The 17,789-nt window shown below is 43.1% G+C and overlaps 1 protein-coding gene across 2 annotated transcripts; it reads right to left on the bottom strand.

Annotated features, from left to right (window-relative positions):
* Positions 1 to 3,057: 3,057 nt before the first annotated feature.
* LOC118377281 (uncharacterized) lies at positions 3,058 to 10,977 on the bottom strand. Of its 2 annotated transcripts, XM_035764137.1 has the most exons (9): positions 10,793 to 10,977; positions 10,688 to 10,715; positions 10,237 to 10,365; positions 10,031 to 10,137; positions 9,749 to 9,869; positions 5,497 to 5,517; positions 5,349 to 5,396; positions 4,112 to 4,216; positions 3,058 to 4,018 (listed from the first exon to the last, which is right to left on the bottom strand). In XM_035764137.1, the coding sequence occupies exons 1-9, from the start codon at positions 10,853 to 10,855 to the stop codon at positions 3,342 to 3,344; spliced, it is 1,299 nt and encodes a 432-aa protein (XP_035620030.1). In that variant the 5' UTR covers positions 10,856 to 10,977; the 3' UTR covers positions 3,058 to 3,341. The 2 variants fall into 2 exon arrangements, with proteins under 2 accessions (XP_035620030.1, XP_035620031.1); XM_035764138.1 differs by lacking the exon at positions 5,497 to 5,517.
* Between the last annotated feature and the right edge of the window lie 6,812 nt (positions 10,978 to 17,789).

Raw genomic sequence — 17,789 nt, 5'->3', positions numbered from 1 at the left:
ATAACTTTATTCTTAAAAATTGTGTGGGTTGGTCACATCAGAGCCAAAGCAAAGTAGTAGTTACTGGAATTCCCACTAGAGGGTAAAGTGAGGGTAAAGTTAACAGAAATGAAGCATGGGAAACATACAAGACATGAAATAAAACATTATTTTCATTCACACCAACTGACATAACTTTAACTCTCAAAGTTGATTGGAATTTGGTTCAGTGCACCTCATACAAACAAGATAGTAACACAAAATAAAAAACAAAACATCCATAAAAGCATTCATATTTTAACAATACTCTAGATCTCGAGAGCCTCTGTACATACTAGTGACAAGCGCTAACCAGAATAGTTTTGTCTTCACTAAAGTGCCTGTGAAAGGAAGCTACTAGACTATTGAGACACAGACGCAGCCACAGTGTATTTCCTTAAGGTGAGGAGGTGTTGAAGGTGCTCCCCGGGGGTCGGCGGGAGGCGAAGAAGTCCTGCTGTGTGAACATGATGATGGCGCTCGGTTTTCGTAGTAACAGGAACTGCAAGAAGTCGCCCATCATGGCGTGGAGCTCTGGGTGTTTCCGCAGGTACGAGGCATGCTGCATCTTCAACTCCTCCTGTAACACACTCACAGACATCTTGTTGGAAATGTAGTGGTTTGTGTGTGTACATGTGGATGTGTGTACTTGGGGTGGGACCAGCATGAGCCTCGTGTTGATGGAGAGCCCACCTGCACTCAGCTGGCCTGGTGCATAAACAAGAACACCATATGACATCACAAAGAGAGAAAGAGATGACAGTGGTGTTCTGTATGTATACTGAACAAAAATAAAAACGCAACATGTAAACATGTTGTAATCATGAGCTGAAATAAAAGATCCCGGAAATGTTCCATACACAAAAATCTAATTTTCCAAGATTATCCATCCACCTGACAGGCGTGGCATATCAAGAAGCTGATTAAACACCATTATCATTCCATAGGTGCACCTTGTGTTGGGGGCTATAAATGGCCACTCTAAAATAAGTAGTTTGTCATACAACATAATGCCACAGATGTCTCAAGTTGAGGGAGGATGCTGCCATATTTTCTCAAACAATGTTGGAGGCAGCTTATGATAGAGAAATTAATATTTAATTATCTGGCACCAGAGCTGTTGCCAGAGAATTCAATGTTAATTTCTCTACCATAAGCTACCTCCAACATTGTTTGAGAGAATTTGGCAGTACGTCTAACCGGCCTCACAACTGCAGACCGTGTGTATGGCGTCGTGTGGGCGAGCGGTTTGGTGATGTCAACGTTGTGAACAGTGTGCCCCATGGTGGCGGTGGGGTTATGGTATGGGCAGGCATAAGCTACAGACAATGAACACAATTTTATTTTATCGATGGCAGTTTGAATGCACAAGAATACAGTGACAAAATCCTGAGGCCCATTTTTTTAAAGGTATCTGTGACCAACAGATGCATATCTGCATTCCCAGTCATGAAATCCATAGATTATACCCTAATACTGTATGGACAGATGCTGGGAGATGAGAAGCAAGTACAGGGAGGGAATATTTGTCACGCCCTGACCTAAGAGAGCGTTTTTTATTCTCTATTTGGTTAGGTCAGGGTGTGACTTGGGTGGGCAAATCTATGTTTCTATTTGTTGGCCTAGTATGGTTCCCAATCAGAGGCAGCTGTTTATCGTTGTCTCTGTTTGGGGATCATACTTAGGCAGCCCTTTTTCCCACCTTAGATTGTGGGGTCTTGTTTGTGTGTAGTTGCTTTCTGCACTGCATGTAGCTTTACGTTTGTTTTTGTATTTTGTTGTTTTTCCGGTGTCATTTACATAAAATAAAAATGTACGCCTACCACGCTGCACCTTGGTCCAATCAATCTATAAACGATTGTGACAATATTTAATGAATAAACAGACAGGAAACATAACACGAACAGTGTCTGTACAAGGGACACATAACGACATTAATGCTGGCTTGGGAAAGAAAGTGAGGCAGTGACGGATATTAGGGAGGTTATTAATGATGTAATGGAGTCCAGGTGAGTCCGATGAAGTGCTGATGCACGTAAGGATGGTGACAGGTGTGCGTAATGATCAGCAGCCTGGCGACCTCGAGTGCCAGAGAGGAGAAGCAGGAGCAGATGTGACAGTACCCCTCTCCCCCAGGGGCGCCACCTGGCGTCCCACCTGGGAGAGCCTGACGAGCTGGCTGAGGCGCGGGAGCATGACGAGCCGGCTGAGCCGCGGGAGCATGACAAGCCGGCTGAGCCTCGGGAGCATGATGAGCCGGCTGAGCCGCGGGAGCCTGACGAGCCGGCTGAGGCATGGCGTGGGAGCCTGCCGAGCCAACCCAGGCTTGTGAACCTCTCGAACCAGCTGAGGCATGGGAGTCTCTCGAGCCAGCTGAGGCATGAGAGCCTCTCGAGCCAGCTGAGGTATCCCCGGTTGCTTCGGCAGCAGCATCCGGACCCGGTGTCACCAACAAAAACAAAAAACTCCCTGATGCTTCAAATTGTGGAGTCAGCATTCTGTAAGGACAGACGCTGGGAGACAAGGGACACATAACGACATTAATGCTGACTCTGGAAAGAAACTGAGGCAGTGACAGATATAGGGGAGGTAATTAATAACGTGATGGAGTCCAGGTGAGTCCGATGGAGTCCAGGTGAGTCCGATGAAGTGCTGATGGGCGTAACAATGGTGACAGGTGTGATAAACAGCCTGGCGACCTCGAGCGCCAGAGAGGGGGAGCGGGAGCAGACGTGACAAATACATTTATTTCAATTGACTGATTTCCTCATATGACCTGTAACTTAGTAAAATCTTTGAAATTGTTGCATGTTGCATTTATATTTTTTTTCAGTAGAAATCAGGGGAAAAGTAATTCCGAAGTAAACAATTATAGACACAAATGTATAAGCATCTGAAATCCATATGTTGTTTTTGAGTAAGATTTTCCATTTAATTCAGTGTGTGAAAATGCACATCTTATACAAAATGTGGTACTACAGAGCTTTATAAATGGAAAATACAGTGTAATAGTGTATACTCATTGAAGTTAGTCAATAATTAGATTCAAGTATTTATTTACATAAACAAAACATTCAATAAGTATATAAAAAATGTCAACACCATAGAATATTTGTTTAATTTCCAAAACAGAAACATTTGATGAAAAATAACACATTCAACTATTTAAAAAGCAATCTTAAAGCTAAGTGAGAAAAGTTAGCATGCCCTCATTTTTGCAGTCCCACTGTTCTACAAGTGGTCAAAAGAGAGTTTTTACTTAGATTATTTTCATATTACTATTTAAGCTCTGGATTTGTCATCACACCAGCATCATCAGGTTCTTACAGTCTAGCCATCAATTTGGTCAAAGGAGCTGCCTCCCCTGCACCTCCTGGCTGAGAGCATTGCCATGCCTCTAACTGCTGCACAGCCTCTTTCAGCTTCCCTGTCGCCTTCTCCCCATAGGCCAACCCTGATCTGAACATTAACCCTGGTCTTTTGGAGCCCTGCTGATGCAAGTGTCTACACAGTTTCTCCAAGTCCCTGTTCAGACTAAATTCCCTACAGGATGTCAATTCCACGGGTAGGCCACTCCTCTCCGGGGCCTTGCCTAGGTGCACCAACCAGAACTTGGCCAGCTCATTGGGGCACTGAGCGTAGCTTGCCACCATGTTGAGCACCAGAGGAAACAGGTCATGAGCCGCGGCTGGTACTGTGTGTTCCCCTGGGCCAGTGTGGCAGTGGTTGGGCTGCGGGCTTACAACCATCACCCTGGCTACGGATTTGGCTTGATCTGCTAGCCAGCGCATCGGGCCCTGCTCTGCCAGCCTGCCACGCTGCCACATGTCGATAGCTACCTGGCAGTCACCATGCCACTGGAGGAACTCAGCAAAAGCTAGCACAGCTCTCTGAAAGACAGGGTTTTCTGCAGGGTACACCACCAGCACCGACATAGTGACCTCAGTTGCCTTCGGCAGCTCAGTGAAGGGGGAATTTGAGTGCCTTTCATACATTTGATCTGGAAAATAAATGAGAGAGGAGATAGTTACTTCAAAACAAAGAGTTTGTTCAATGTTGATTCCTGAATTTAAAGAGATCCTGTTTAGCTTACACAGAGTGAGAGAGCAAGCCACCAGTGCCACGAGCCCAGCTAAGCATCCAATATAGACTATTAGAAGGCTTGCTGGTTTCCCCTCATCATCATTACGGGTGGTAACTGTAATGCAAAAAACTCCAGAAGATTACATTTTACCCCAGGAGACCCATTATGGGTGGTTACTGTAATAACACTGCATTTTACTCCAGGACACCCATTATGGGTGGTAACTGTAATAACCCTACATTTTACCCCAGGAGACTCATTACGGGTGGAAACTGTAATAAGACTTACATTTTACTCCAAGAGACCCATTACGGGTGGAAACTGTAATAACCCTACATTTTACGCCAGGAGACCCATTACGGGTGGTAACTGTAATAACCCCACATTTTACCCCAGGAGACCCATTACGGGTGTTAACTGTAATAAGACTACATTTTACCCCAGGAGACCCATTATGGGTGGTACCTGTAAATGACAATGTAGCTTTATTCACGTCAGGGGAATTTAGCGAGAGCAAAGTATTTTCAGTGGGGCTCTATATGCCGTATGATATGTAGCTACTGTATGTTCACGTCAGGGGAGCTGAGCCAGGAGGGAGCTTCAATAACTCTACATGATTCATGAGACACTGCTATGTTCACGTCAGGGGAGCTGAGCCAGGAGGGAGCTTCAATAACTCTACATGATTCATGAGACACTGCTATGTTCACGTCAGAGAATTTTACATTTACTTTTTTTCTGTCCTTGAGCTGTTCTTGACTATTAATGTTCTGTATTATGTCATGTTTTAAGTTTTGTGTGGACCCCAGGAAGAGTGGCTACTGCTTTAACAGCAGCTAATGTGTATCCTAATAAAACACAAAATGCTAATCAATCTCATGGACAGAATCTCCCTATGTATCTACTTGGAGAGGTATATTAAAAGGGAACACAGTTCATGTCAAATACATTATGATAAATCATAGAAATTGGGTTTGTATAGACATAGCCATTTTGCTAATAACCTTTGTCACAAAGTGTTACAGAAACCTAGCAAGGAAAAGCTTCCAAGGCAGGCCTGGGGGGAACCTGACTGTCTGGCAGGGAGGACATTCAGAATGACAATCTAAGCAAGGTAGTTGGTCCAGGGCACACATTCAAAGCTTGTCCAACCAGGAATATTGTTGGCATCACAGAGTGGTGGGAGGCACCAGCATGTCAAATAGATCACAGATGTTCAGACACTCAAAAGACTTAAAGATCTTACCAGATATGGGCATCACAGTGGGGTTTGAAGTAGGCCAAGCCAACTCAGCTTAAAAGAAAAAGAAGAAGAAGACACAAATACCACCTATCAAATACATAGGAATCCCTGCACTTCAAATCATATGTGTCAAATGAATCAGATTGCTCACCTGTGTCGTCATTTGATGTCGCTGGCATAAAATAGAATGGAAATGGTTAAACAAAGCCCAGCCACTTTAATAAACAAATATAGAAATGATGGAACATGAGGTGCTAGCTATAAAGAAAAACATCTCAGCACCATGATCTCAGGTATACACTGTCGTGGCACACACAGACGCAGCCCCTGCAATGGGGACACCCAACCTCCCCCCATTTCTTTTAGGGGGGGGGTTGATTGGGGTTCCCCCTGAGGTTGACCTGTAGATAGCATATGCACACATCATAAGCCATGAACACACAGGCAGAAGATGCAAATAGGCAGGAGAGACAATTGCCTCAGGCTTCACATCATCAAGGGGGCTCATGAGCTGGGCATGAAAAAACAATCATCTCCGCTTGAGGCCCCCCCCATGCTCCACTCTGTTTTTGTTTGTTTGTTGTCAATCCACCGCATCCGTCGTCACTAGTTACCACAGCCACAAAATCATAATTATGGCTAAACCCTGCCTTTTAAAAAAACATTTTTTTTTACATTTACATTTAAGTCATTTAGCAGACGCTCTTATCCAGAGCGACTTACAAATTGGTGCATTCACCTTATGACATCCAGTAGAACAGTCACTTTACAATAGTGCATCTAAATCTTAAAGGGGGGGGGGGTGAGAAGGACTACTTATCCTATCCTAGGTATTCCTTAAAGAGGTGGGGTTTCAGGTGTCTCCGGAAGGTGGTGATTGACTCCGCTGTCCTGGCGTCGTGAGGGAGTTTGTTCCACCATTGGGGGGCCAGAGCAGCGAACAGTTTTGACTGGGCTGAGCGGGAACTGTACTTCCTCAGTGGTAGGGAGGCGAGCAGGCCAGAGGTGGATGAACGCAGTGCCCTTGTTTGGGTGTAGGGCCTGATCAGAGCCTGGAGGTACTGAGGTGCCGTTCCCCTCACAGCTCCGTAGGCAAGCACCATGGTCTTGTAGCGGATGCGAGCTTCAACTGGAAGCCAGTGGAGAGAGCGGAGGAGCGGGGTGACGTGAGAGAACTTGGGAAGGTTGAACACCAGACGGGCTGCGGCGTTCTGGATGAGTTGTATGGGTTTAATGGCACATTACAATTGATATACTTAAAATCTGATTTTAAGCCTAACCCTGACCTTAACCCTAACCTTAACCAGACTGCTAACCTTATGCCTAACCGTAACCAAAAATGCCAAAAAGCTCATTTTAGTCTTCATGAGTTTTTATGACATAGCCATTGACTTTGTGGCTGTGTTAACTAGTGACAACGGTGGAAGGTGGCAGAGCTACAGCAGTGTTTATCAGACATCCCGAAAATTGATGTTCTCACGAAAAAGTGTGTAGCGTCCGAACCGTTTCTGCTACACACTAATATGCCCTCTCTACAGAAAGATTAGACTCATGAACACGTTGGTATTCTCTGTTTTGCTCCATGACTCCCTCAAGTTTCACGGGACTCGTCTGAAGGTAACCTGGTGCCTGCTGAAAAATGTATTGAAATGAATAGGCCATTTCCACATAAAAGGTATACGAGTAATTCCATTATAAAAATTATGTATTTATTTTTCTTATACAGTGCATTTGGAAAGTATTCAGACCCCTTCAATTTTTCCACATTTTGTTACGTGACAGCCTTATTCTAAAATGTATTCATATTTTTTCCCCCTCATCAATCTACACACAATACCCCATAATGACAAAGTGAAAACAGGTTTATTTATTTTTGCAAATATATTATAAATAAAAAACAGAAATACCTTAAATAAGTATTCAGACACTTTGCTATGAGACTCGAAATTGAGCTCAGGTGCATCCTGTTTCCATCAATCATCCTTGAGATGACCTGAACATGATTTGGAAAGGCACACACCTGTCTATATAGGGTCCCACAGTTGACAGTGCATCTCAGAGCAAAAAACAAGCCATGAGGTTGAAGGAATTGTCCGTAGAGCTCAGAGACAAGATTGTCCATTCTTAAATGGAAGAAGTTTGGAACCACCAATACTCTTCCTGGAGTTGGCCGCCCGGCCAAACTGAGCGATCGGGGGAGAAGGGCCTTGGTCAGGGAGGTGACCAAGAACCCAATGGTCACTCTGACAGAGCTCCAGAGTTCCTCTGTGGAAATGAGAGAACCTTCCAGAAGGACAACCATCTCTGCAGCACTACTCCAATAAGGCCTTTATGGTCGAGTTGCCAGACGGAAGCCACTCCTCAATAAAAGGGACGTGACATCCCACTTTGAGTTTGCCAAAAGGCACCTAAAGAACTCTCAGACCATGACAAACAATTTTCTGGTCTGATGAAACCAAGATTGAACTCTTTGGCCTGAATGTCAAAGTTCACGTCTGGAGGAAACCTGGCACCATCCCTATGGTGAAGCATGGTGGTGGCAGCATCATGATGTGGGGATGTTTTTAGCAGCAGGGAGTGGGAGACAAGTCAGGATTGAGGGTAAAATGCACGGAGCAAAGTACAGAGATATCCAAGATGATTACCTGCTCCAGAGCACTCTGGGCATTAGACTAGGGTGAAGGTTCACCTTCCAACAGGACAACAACCATTAGCACTGTGGTGGAAATGTAATATTCATTACATACTATACTGTTTAATTAGACCTACTATGTTGTTTTTACTTAGATATTATATGTTAGTATTTTGCTGGTACAGGTGTAACAGTATAACTTTACGTCTGTCCCCCTCGTCCATACCCGGGCGCGAACCAGGGACCCTCTGCACACATCGACAACAGTCACCCTCGAAGCATCGTTACCTATCGCTCCACAAAAGCCGCGGCCCTTGCAGAGCAAGGGGAACTACTACTTCAAGGTCTCAGAGCAAGTGACGTCACCGATTGAAACGCTATTTAGCGCACACCGCTAACTAAGCTAGCCGTTTCACATCCATTACACTCACCCCCCTTTTGACCTTCCTCCTTTTTCCGCAGCAACCAGTAATCCGGGTCAACAGCATCAATGTAACAGTATAATTTTAAACCGTCCCCTCGCCCATACCCGGGCGCGAACCAGGGACCTTCTGCACACATCAACAACAGTCACCCACGAAGCATCGTTACCATTGCAGAGCAAGGGGAACTACTACTTCAAGGTCTCAGAGCAAGTGACGTAACCGATTGAAACGCTATTTAGCGCGCACCGCTAACTAAGCTAGCCGTTTCACAGGCTTGTCTTGTGTGATTTAGTCATAAGTCTGGGCATACAGATAAGAGCCGTGCGACTGCAGTATGTGACATCCTGTTTTCACAATCTACAGGAACTTAAATGTTTGGAAACATGCAGGAAGGAACAGACAATGGTCAAAACCATAAACTGTCAACTTCACCAGCCTGATAAATTAAGATAGAATATGCTATATTAGATTTTAGAGTCATAAACCAAATGAGGAAAAACACAATTGCTACCATGTATACCACTTGAATGAAGAAGAAAAATGCCAATTTTGTCAACTCCGTTAAACATTAACTCCATCAGATTTGTGTCTAACGTCAACTCCGTAAGAGTGCTGACAGATCTGATAGAATGTTATGTTTTTATTGGGGATTTTCAAATGAAGAATTTTCCAAATTTTCCAAATATTTGTATTGAACTTTTATTTTTAGAGGCTAAAATATGTGTTTTGAGTATCTGTTGTCAACTCCGTCAGTGGTATGTAATATCTGTCACTGATGTTAGCCGCCTTATGATCGATTTGTTTTGTCAATATTCTGAACAAATATTTGCATCACTGTTTTGAAAAATATGCTGAAACAATTGAAGTATTTGCTGGACCTAAGGGGTAATGTTTGCTTTATAAATGTTATTTTATATGCTAAATATTGATAAAAACGAGCATTGAATAGGGCTATAAAACAAAACAAAAAAAGTTGTTCCTTTACATGGTAAAGTTGATACTTTGGTCTATCAAAAAATATATAGGATTTTTTATATTAAGACAAATATTTGTGAAAAATAAGTTACGACTGTTCTCTAAAACAGCAACATTTTCTCTCAGCCTAATGTCAAAATGTGTAAAATAGCATGAGTTTAGCTATACAACTCTCTCTGCCCCAAGGGTTGGGGGGCCTTGCTCTGATGTTGCGGGGCCCAACAAATCTGTGCTACGCCACTGTAGGTATAGTCTTATATACTAGAGTATACATTTCAGTAAGATATGCTAATTATTAGTATTCTTCTTCTTTTTTATTGAACTAATATCCCTATAAAAACATATCAATTCATTAAAAGAAACGTACTTACCATACGGTACATTACATGTCGTAAACTTGGAAAATTCGCCCTCTGCCGGAATCGGAAGATTGTAAGCAGTGATGATCATATGGAACCCTGGTTCTGCAGGTGCAAGGTAATAGAACCACAGCTGTATGAAAAAGACATTATCTCAATGAGCCTTACCTGAATAATACAAAAAGAGTTAGACATTAGCAAATATACATTTTTTAACTATGGCAATTATCAGCAATATAGCCACTGATTGGGATTTGAAGTTTGTTGTAAAGGAATAGGCTACAGTAGGCCCACCTGTTCGAGACCCCTGAGGTCAACTTTTTCGAAAGGTGGTTCATACCGACAGCGGTATGTATCACCACCTATATCGATCCAAGTTCCTGTGAGATAGTAAATGCTTTCTGCAAAATATATGAAGTGTTGGTATTATATGCATCACTGTTATTTTTCCAAATCTATTTCTATTAACATGCAATTAATTCCGATAAAGCTTCCCCTACTGTCGATGTTGATGGCCCAACTTATGTTCAGCCGAATAGCCCCAAAGTCTTCAGGCAGAACAGCAACTTTGAGTGCGAGTAGAAGAGAAGGACATGCCTGAGGAATCTCTATCCATTCCGGTGGAATCACTTGGGGAAAAAATACCCCATCAATAAAGGACAGCATCCCACTCCTGACATCAATGTAGCGAACAGCAGCATGTCTACAAAACACAGACTTGCTAACCACTGCTTTAATAGGAATAAGGTAACCCTCTTAAGGAAGATTGCAATGAGCACACCTTTGCACAGGTCATTAAAATATTATTTCCTCACCCTGAAAGCAGTCTATGGATTAGTAGACTGATTTGACAGCTTGTGGATTACAGTCTATCCTTGTCACCATAATTCAAGGTAAGAAAACAAATAAATAATATTGTAATCTGAGTGAACCATCCCTGGGCTAACTCACCATCTTCTGATTCCTCACATGTAACACTCTGTGGATAACATAATGAACAATTAAAAGGATTAATCTCCCAACTAAACCATTTTTATAGGATAAATAAAAACTTACAATTATGGGTGACGGCTGAGCAGTAAGTAATTTAGAGAATATAATCAACAGCAAGGTCCTCATGATTGAAAACAATGATCACATATTCATCTGTAGTTGCAAAATGGCTAAATATCCCGTGAAAGGGTTATATAATAAACTATTGAGAACACCAAATCCGTCCGCCTACTGACGATCACTCTGTGAACCCCTTGGTTATATAGGTTGGATAGGCTACGTGCGCGTGGCACCCCGCGCGCTGGATTGTAGGGTGTCATGGTGGGACAGATCATTGTAGGACTCCTCCCACTCTGCTGCTCCCGGCGCGCACTGCAAACTAAATCCAGCGCCCTGTGGCATGCCATCCTCGTCTCTGCAGTGTGTGACAGAATTCAAAAATCGGTCAATGCGATCAAGAATAGCGATAAGCAAACCCGTTTTTTAAGATGTCATTTCTATTTAAAACCACATAATCGGATCGAAGTTGATTGTTTCGAAATTTGAACCACAGTTCGAAGACCTATGCCATTTTCTGCATTGCCTGCTATGACCCCACTCCAGTTTTACATCGTGTTAATGACTGCATTTTAAAAAATCACAACAGACACATTATCTGTGTTTTCATAGACAGGTGAATTTAAAAGTAAAAAATTAAATATCACAGAAAATATAGATGATGTCGCAAACATTTCTCGCTTTTAAAAAAAGTTGAAGTTGTTTGACATGTTGAAACTGAAACTCGAGAATGAAAGCGTTGAAGGTTGACTCTCCTTATAGCCGGCTCCCAGTATAGTCCATATAGGCTACATGATTCTCCTTGACTAGAAATGTATGATAGGCTACTATATTGATATACCTTCATTTCAACAGAGAAGTCATATTGAGACTAGTCTCTTGCAAATGAGTCCTGTACAATACGAAAACAAACACATCAATAGACAAGTATAAACTTGCCTAGGTAAATAAAGGTTAAATAAACTAAATACAAAAATAAATATACACAACATATACACACGAAATACACATTAAGATACAAAACACTGTCAATTAAAACAAACATATTCTTCATTATAAAAATCCTATCCTCTGTCTGAATTGCCCTAGGGATACCAAAGCATCTTTTGGAGATTATTTCAAACATTGGGTGCAAGTAATTCTGGTTTCCAGAGTTAACCAACCCTCGTCATTTTAACAGTGGAGTTAACAAAATAGTGTAATGATGTGATCTACATGCTAATTAGAAAGAGGCTATCTGTTTATGTAAAAAAAAAAAGGCTGCTTTAAATCCAAGCTCATTCGTATGTTTTTTAAATGTTAAATCATTGTCAATCCAAATACCAAGGCATTTGTATGCAGGGATTCGTTCGATTATAGAACCATCCGATGAGTGAAGATGTAATCCATGTGAGACAATCTTAGGAGAACTTGAAAATAACATGTATTTCATTTTGCCCGTATTACGCACGAGTTATAAATCACTAAGAGCTTCCTGCACAGCTGCAAAATCGGACTGTAGCCTTGTCACATCCATATCAGCTGTCGGGGAAATTGTGAACATACTGTTAAAAATGTTAACAGATTAACCAATAGCATTTATATGAATAGTGAAAAGAGCAGGTCCTAGTATCAACCCCTGCGGAACACCTTTATGTACTTCAAGAAATTCGTACATAACCCCTTCAATCACAATGGCCTGAGTTCTGTCACTAAAGTAACCATGAAACCATGAGCAGGCGTCAGAACCTAGGCCAATTGAGGACAACTTGTTCAATAAAATAGCATGATCAACAGTATCAAACACGTTTGACCGATGCATAAACAAAGCAGCAAAATTCATTTTAGCATCTAAATCATTGACAACATAATTAACAACTAATGTTGTTGCTGTGATAATGTTGTGCCCTGGCCTAAATCCAGATTGATTTATGTCAAAATACCATGCACAGATAAAAAAAGAGCAAAGTTGCTTATTACTGTCACACCCTGATCTGTTTTACCTGTCTTTGTGCTTGTCTTCACCCCCTCCAGGTGTTGCCCATATTCCCTATTATCCCCAGTGTATTTATACCTGTGTTCTCTGTTTGTTTATTACCAGTTCGTTTTGTTCGTCAAGACTACCAGCGTTTTTCTCCTTGCTCCTGTCTTTTTCTAGTTCCTGTTTACTAGTTTTCCCGGTTTTAACCATTCTGTCTGCCCTGAGCCTGCCTGCCATTATGTACCTTATCACACCACCCTGGATTATTGACTTGCCCTGAACCGAGACTGCCTGCCGTTCTGTACCTTATGGGCTCCCGTGCTTCTACATCTGCATTGCTTGGTGTTTTAGGCTGGGTTTCTGTACAGCACCTTGTGACATCAGCGGATGTAAAAAGGGCTTTATAAATACATTTGATGAATTGATTGACTCTGATATGGATTTTCAGACCTCTGCCTGCCCTTGAACTGTCATTTTGCCTGCCCTCTGTTCTAGTAATAAAAGTTTGTTACTTCGACACTATCTGCATCTGTGTCTTCTCCTAACTGACCCAGCAGACTCGGACCAGTTCCGCAACGCCATCTCCTCCCAAGGAGCCACCATTGGAAGGCACGAGGTCTTGCTTCGTGGTCTTATGGAAGGGTTCCAGACCTTGGCCGAATGCCATGACAGAAGGTTGAACACATTGCTGGAGCAATTCCACAGGTTGTCTGTTTGGCAGCCTACCACGACGATAACTTCCCAGCCCCTCAGTAACCCGGCTGTTAGGAACGCCGCCTCCCTGGCCACCCCAATTTCCTGGGAACCCCGCTTACCTCCTGGTGGAGGTGAAGAAAGTTCGATGCTCCATTGTCCAGGAGAGAGGCTGCCCAGAAGTTACTCCAGCTTCGGCAAGACTCCAGCACTGTGACAGATTATGCGGTGGATTTCTGCACGTTGGCAGCTAAGAGTTCCTGGAACCCGGAAGCGTTGTTCAACATATTCCTGCACGGAGTATCGGGGGAAGTATAGGACGAGCCAAATAACCAGATGTTTGTTCCTGACGCTGTCCGCTCCTCGGTGCTGGAGTGGGCCAACTCCTCTAAGCTGGCCTGCCACCTGGGCTCCCGTCGGACCCAGGCCTTTGTGCAACAACGCTTTTGGTGGCCTACCATCGTTCCCGATGTCTCCGCGTTCGTTGCCGCATGCACGATCTGTGCACAGAACAAGACTCTCCAGCTAGTCTCCTTCAACCTCTGCCTGTTCCTCACTGTCCTTGGTCTCACATATCCCTGGACTTTGTCATGGGTCTCCCCCCGTCTGATGGCAACACCGCCATCCTGACAGAAGTGGACTGGTTTTCCAAAGCCACCCACTTCATTCCTCTCCTCAAGCTACCCTCTGCCAAAGAGACAGCCCAGCTCATGGTGCAGCATGTCTTCTGGATCCATGGACTCCCAGTGGACATGGTCCTCAATTCTCGTCCCGATTGTGAAAGGTGTTCTGCACACATATTGGGTCGTCGGCCAGCCACCCCCAGTCCAATGACCAGTCGCAGCAAGCCAACCAAGACCTGGACATGACTCTTCAATGCCTGGTCTCCGCCAACCCCACCACCTGGAGCCAGCAACTAGCGTGGGTCGAATATGCCCGCATCACCCTTCCTTGCTCTGCCACGGGTCTCTTGCCCTTTGAGTTTTCCCTGGGTTATCAGCCCCCGCTCTTCCCAGAGCAAGAGGAAGAGGTCAGCATACCCTCTGGCCCAGATGTTTGTCCGTTGCTGTCATTGTACCTGGAAGAGAGCCCGGACGGCTCTTCACAAGACCACCTCCAGGTATCGAAGACAAGCGTACCCGGTTACAATTGGTCAGCCCCTGTAGATATCTTGGTATCTATAGTAAGTAAGACATCAAGGACATATTTTTTGGTGAATTGCCGAAATGCAAAAATTTTCAGAGTCAATCTCCAAAATTCCAGAACCAGTGTTTAGCCCACTCTTAAAGATAGTAGGGTTATGCCTCATGTCTACCAGATGCATCAAACTCTTTGCGTTCCGGCAAAAGTCATTTATTGTCAATGGAGATGTCCGCAATGCTACGTTGGGGGTGCCACACTAGGCTGCAGTGTGTTCTGTGTACTGAATGTGTTCAATATTTCCAACTTGTGAGTTGCTTTAACGTGCTGTGGTACAAAGGGAAGTACACACAGACTCCAATAGCTAGCTTTTAGCTAGTTGAAAAGCTAAGCACATGTGTGTCAAGTACAGAAAATGCGGACTAGACATCCGGCAAGACAAAACACATATGCATCTGGTGGACATCGGTCATTAGACGCTCTTTCAAAAAGATAACCCGCTGAAATAAAATTATTATTAAATACATCAATAGCTAGGTTTCCATCCAATTGGGGACAGCTTTTCATGTGAATATTCAAAAATCTGCATTAAAAAAATCCCACAGTTGATAGTGGATGTCAGAGCAAAAACCAAGCCACGAGGTCGAAGGAATTGTCCGTAGAGCTCCGAGACAGGATTGTGTCGAGGCACAGATTTGGGGAAGGGTACCAAAACATTTCTGTAGCATTGAAGGTTGCCAAGAACACAGTGGCCTCCATCATTAATATATTGAAGAAGTTTGGAACCACCAAGACTCTTCCTACAGCTGGCCACCCGTCCAAAATGATCAATCGGAGGAGAAGGGCCTTGGTGAGGGAGGTGACCAAGAACCCAATGGTCACTCTGATAGAGCTCCAGAGTTCCTCTGTGGAGATGGGAGAAACTTCAAGAAGTACAATCATCTCTGCAGCACTCCACCAATCAGGCCTTTATGGTAGAGTGGCCAGATGGAAGCCACTCCTCAGTAAAAGGCACATAATAGTTTGCCAAAAGGCACCTAAAGGACTTTCAGACCATGAGAAACAAGATTCTCTGGTCTGATGAAACCAAACTTGAATTCTTTGGCCTGAATGCCAAGTGTCATGTCTGGAAGGAACCTGGGCTCCCAAGTGGCGCAGCGGTCTAAGGCACTGCATCTCAGTGCTAGATGCGTCACTGCAGACCCTGGTTTGATTCCAAGCTGTATCACAACTGGCCATGATTGGGAGTCCCATGGGGTGGTGCACAATTGGCCCAGCGTGCTCCAAAACCTGCTCCAGAGCACTCAGGACCTCAGACTGGGGCGAAGGTTCACCTTCCAACAAGACAACGACCAGTGGTGTAAAGTACTTAAGTAGTAAGTAGTTGTTTGGGAATTTTTTACTTTACTTTACTATTTATATTTTTTCGCTACATTCCTAAAGAAAATAAGGTACTTTTTACTCCATACATTTTCCCTGACACCCAAAAGTACTCGTTCAATTTTGAATACTGAGCAGGACTGGAAAATGGTCCAATTCACACAACAGAACATCCCTGGTCAACCCTACTCCCTCGGATCCATGAAACACACATGCTTTGTTTGTAAATGATGTCTGAGTGTTGGAGTGTGCCCCTGGATATCCATAAATAAAATAAAAACATGAAAATTATGCCCCCTGGTTTGCTTAATATGAGCAATTTGAAATTATTTACACTTTTAATTTGACTTTTGATACTTAAGTATATTTTTGCAATTACATTTACTTTTGATACTTAAGTATATTTAAAACCAAATACTTTTATTAGACTTTTACTCAAGTAGTATTTTACTGTGTGAAAAAAAGCAACAAAAAAAAAGCAAAAAAAAGCAAACTTGCACTTGAATGATGTGATGACGTGCATAACCATGGTATTGAAAGGGAACAGTTTGGAGATTATCAGGAAATTATTAGACCAACGGTGAGGACAACAGTTCACCTAACACAAGACTGAACTCAAACATTGATTTTATGTGCATTTTATATTTTCTGTACTTTTCACAGCATGTGTTGACAACAATATCTGAAAATACTCTGGATACATTCAGTGTCATAATAAGAATATTAATGGAACCTTTGGTGTAGGTGCACAGACCAAACAATGACAAGTGTTTGACTGAGAGTTCTAACTGGTGTCTCCAAGTGACCACACACCTCTCCAAATTGTGCACAGTTCGTATGTCATTTTAATGCACTTTGAGGACTTAAGGAAAGAGCCTTCAACTATTAGGTGGTTGTTTGAGCTTGTAGCTGTGCTGCTGAGGAAATGAAGCACCCGCACTTGTAGTTGTTTTGTTTGGACACAGCCCTCCGCCCCCACCATCACACACTTACTGTTGCTGTTTACAAAACCCCAAAACGGTCCATTACAAATCGTAATCTGGGTCAGACAGGCATCATTTGAAAGCATATTCTATTGCCAACATGACTAGCTAAGTTTGAAATACAATCTTACAGTGTTAGAGTTTCACAAGGCACTTCAGAAAAACAGATTGTACTGTACTTGGAGCACAGAGAACATAGTCATTAGTGCATTCAGGTGCATGTTCTGCAGCACATTTTCTTCACAATACGACAAACATAAGGCTTCCTTTGGCGGTTGGTCCTCACATTTAGAACTACTGTCTGTTGAATCCCATCCCATACAGCGCTGCAGAGACCCTACGCTCTGATATCATGTAAAGCATTTTACTGTACAGCCCCTGCGTTCAAATTTAGGTGCTTATCAGTGTCAAAATCTGCTATTTGCAACCATATACGGGCTGGAGTGTAAAGGGCTACGAGTTTAACCCAAACACTAGTTTACTATTCAGTAGAAAAGGAATATAAAGGGCAAGCTATAAAAAAGCTCACAAATAAAACCTGCCGACAAAGGTGAGCCAGTGAAATAAATTAAAGCACCTGTAGCAAAGGTCAACGACACACTAAACTAATAATTAAATATAGTGTTCAAGTTGTGTTAAGAACACATTTTTATTTACAATGACGGCCTACACCGGCCAAAACCGGACGACGGTGGGCCAATTGTGCCCCACACTATGGGACTTCCAACAGCCGGTTGTGATACAGCCTGGATTTGAACCAGGGTGGCTGTAGTGACGCTTCAAGCAGAGATGTTTTATTTCACCTTTATTTAACCAGGGAGGCTAGCTGAGAACAAGTTATCATTTA

This window comes from Oncorhynchus keta, chromosome 27, assembly GCF_023373465.1.
Source record: "Oncorhynchus keta strain PuntledgeMale-10-30-2019 chromosome 27, Oket_V2, whole genome shotgun sequence".
Taxonomy (NCBI): Eukaryota; Metazoa; Chordata; class Actinopteri; order Salmoniformes; family Salmonidae; genus Oncorhynchus; species Oncorhynchus keta.
The sequence above is the reverse complement of the archived record's forward strand: the minus strand, read 5'-3'. Positions and strand labels throughout refer to the sequence as shown.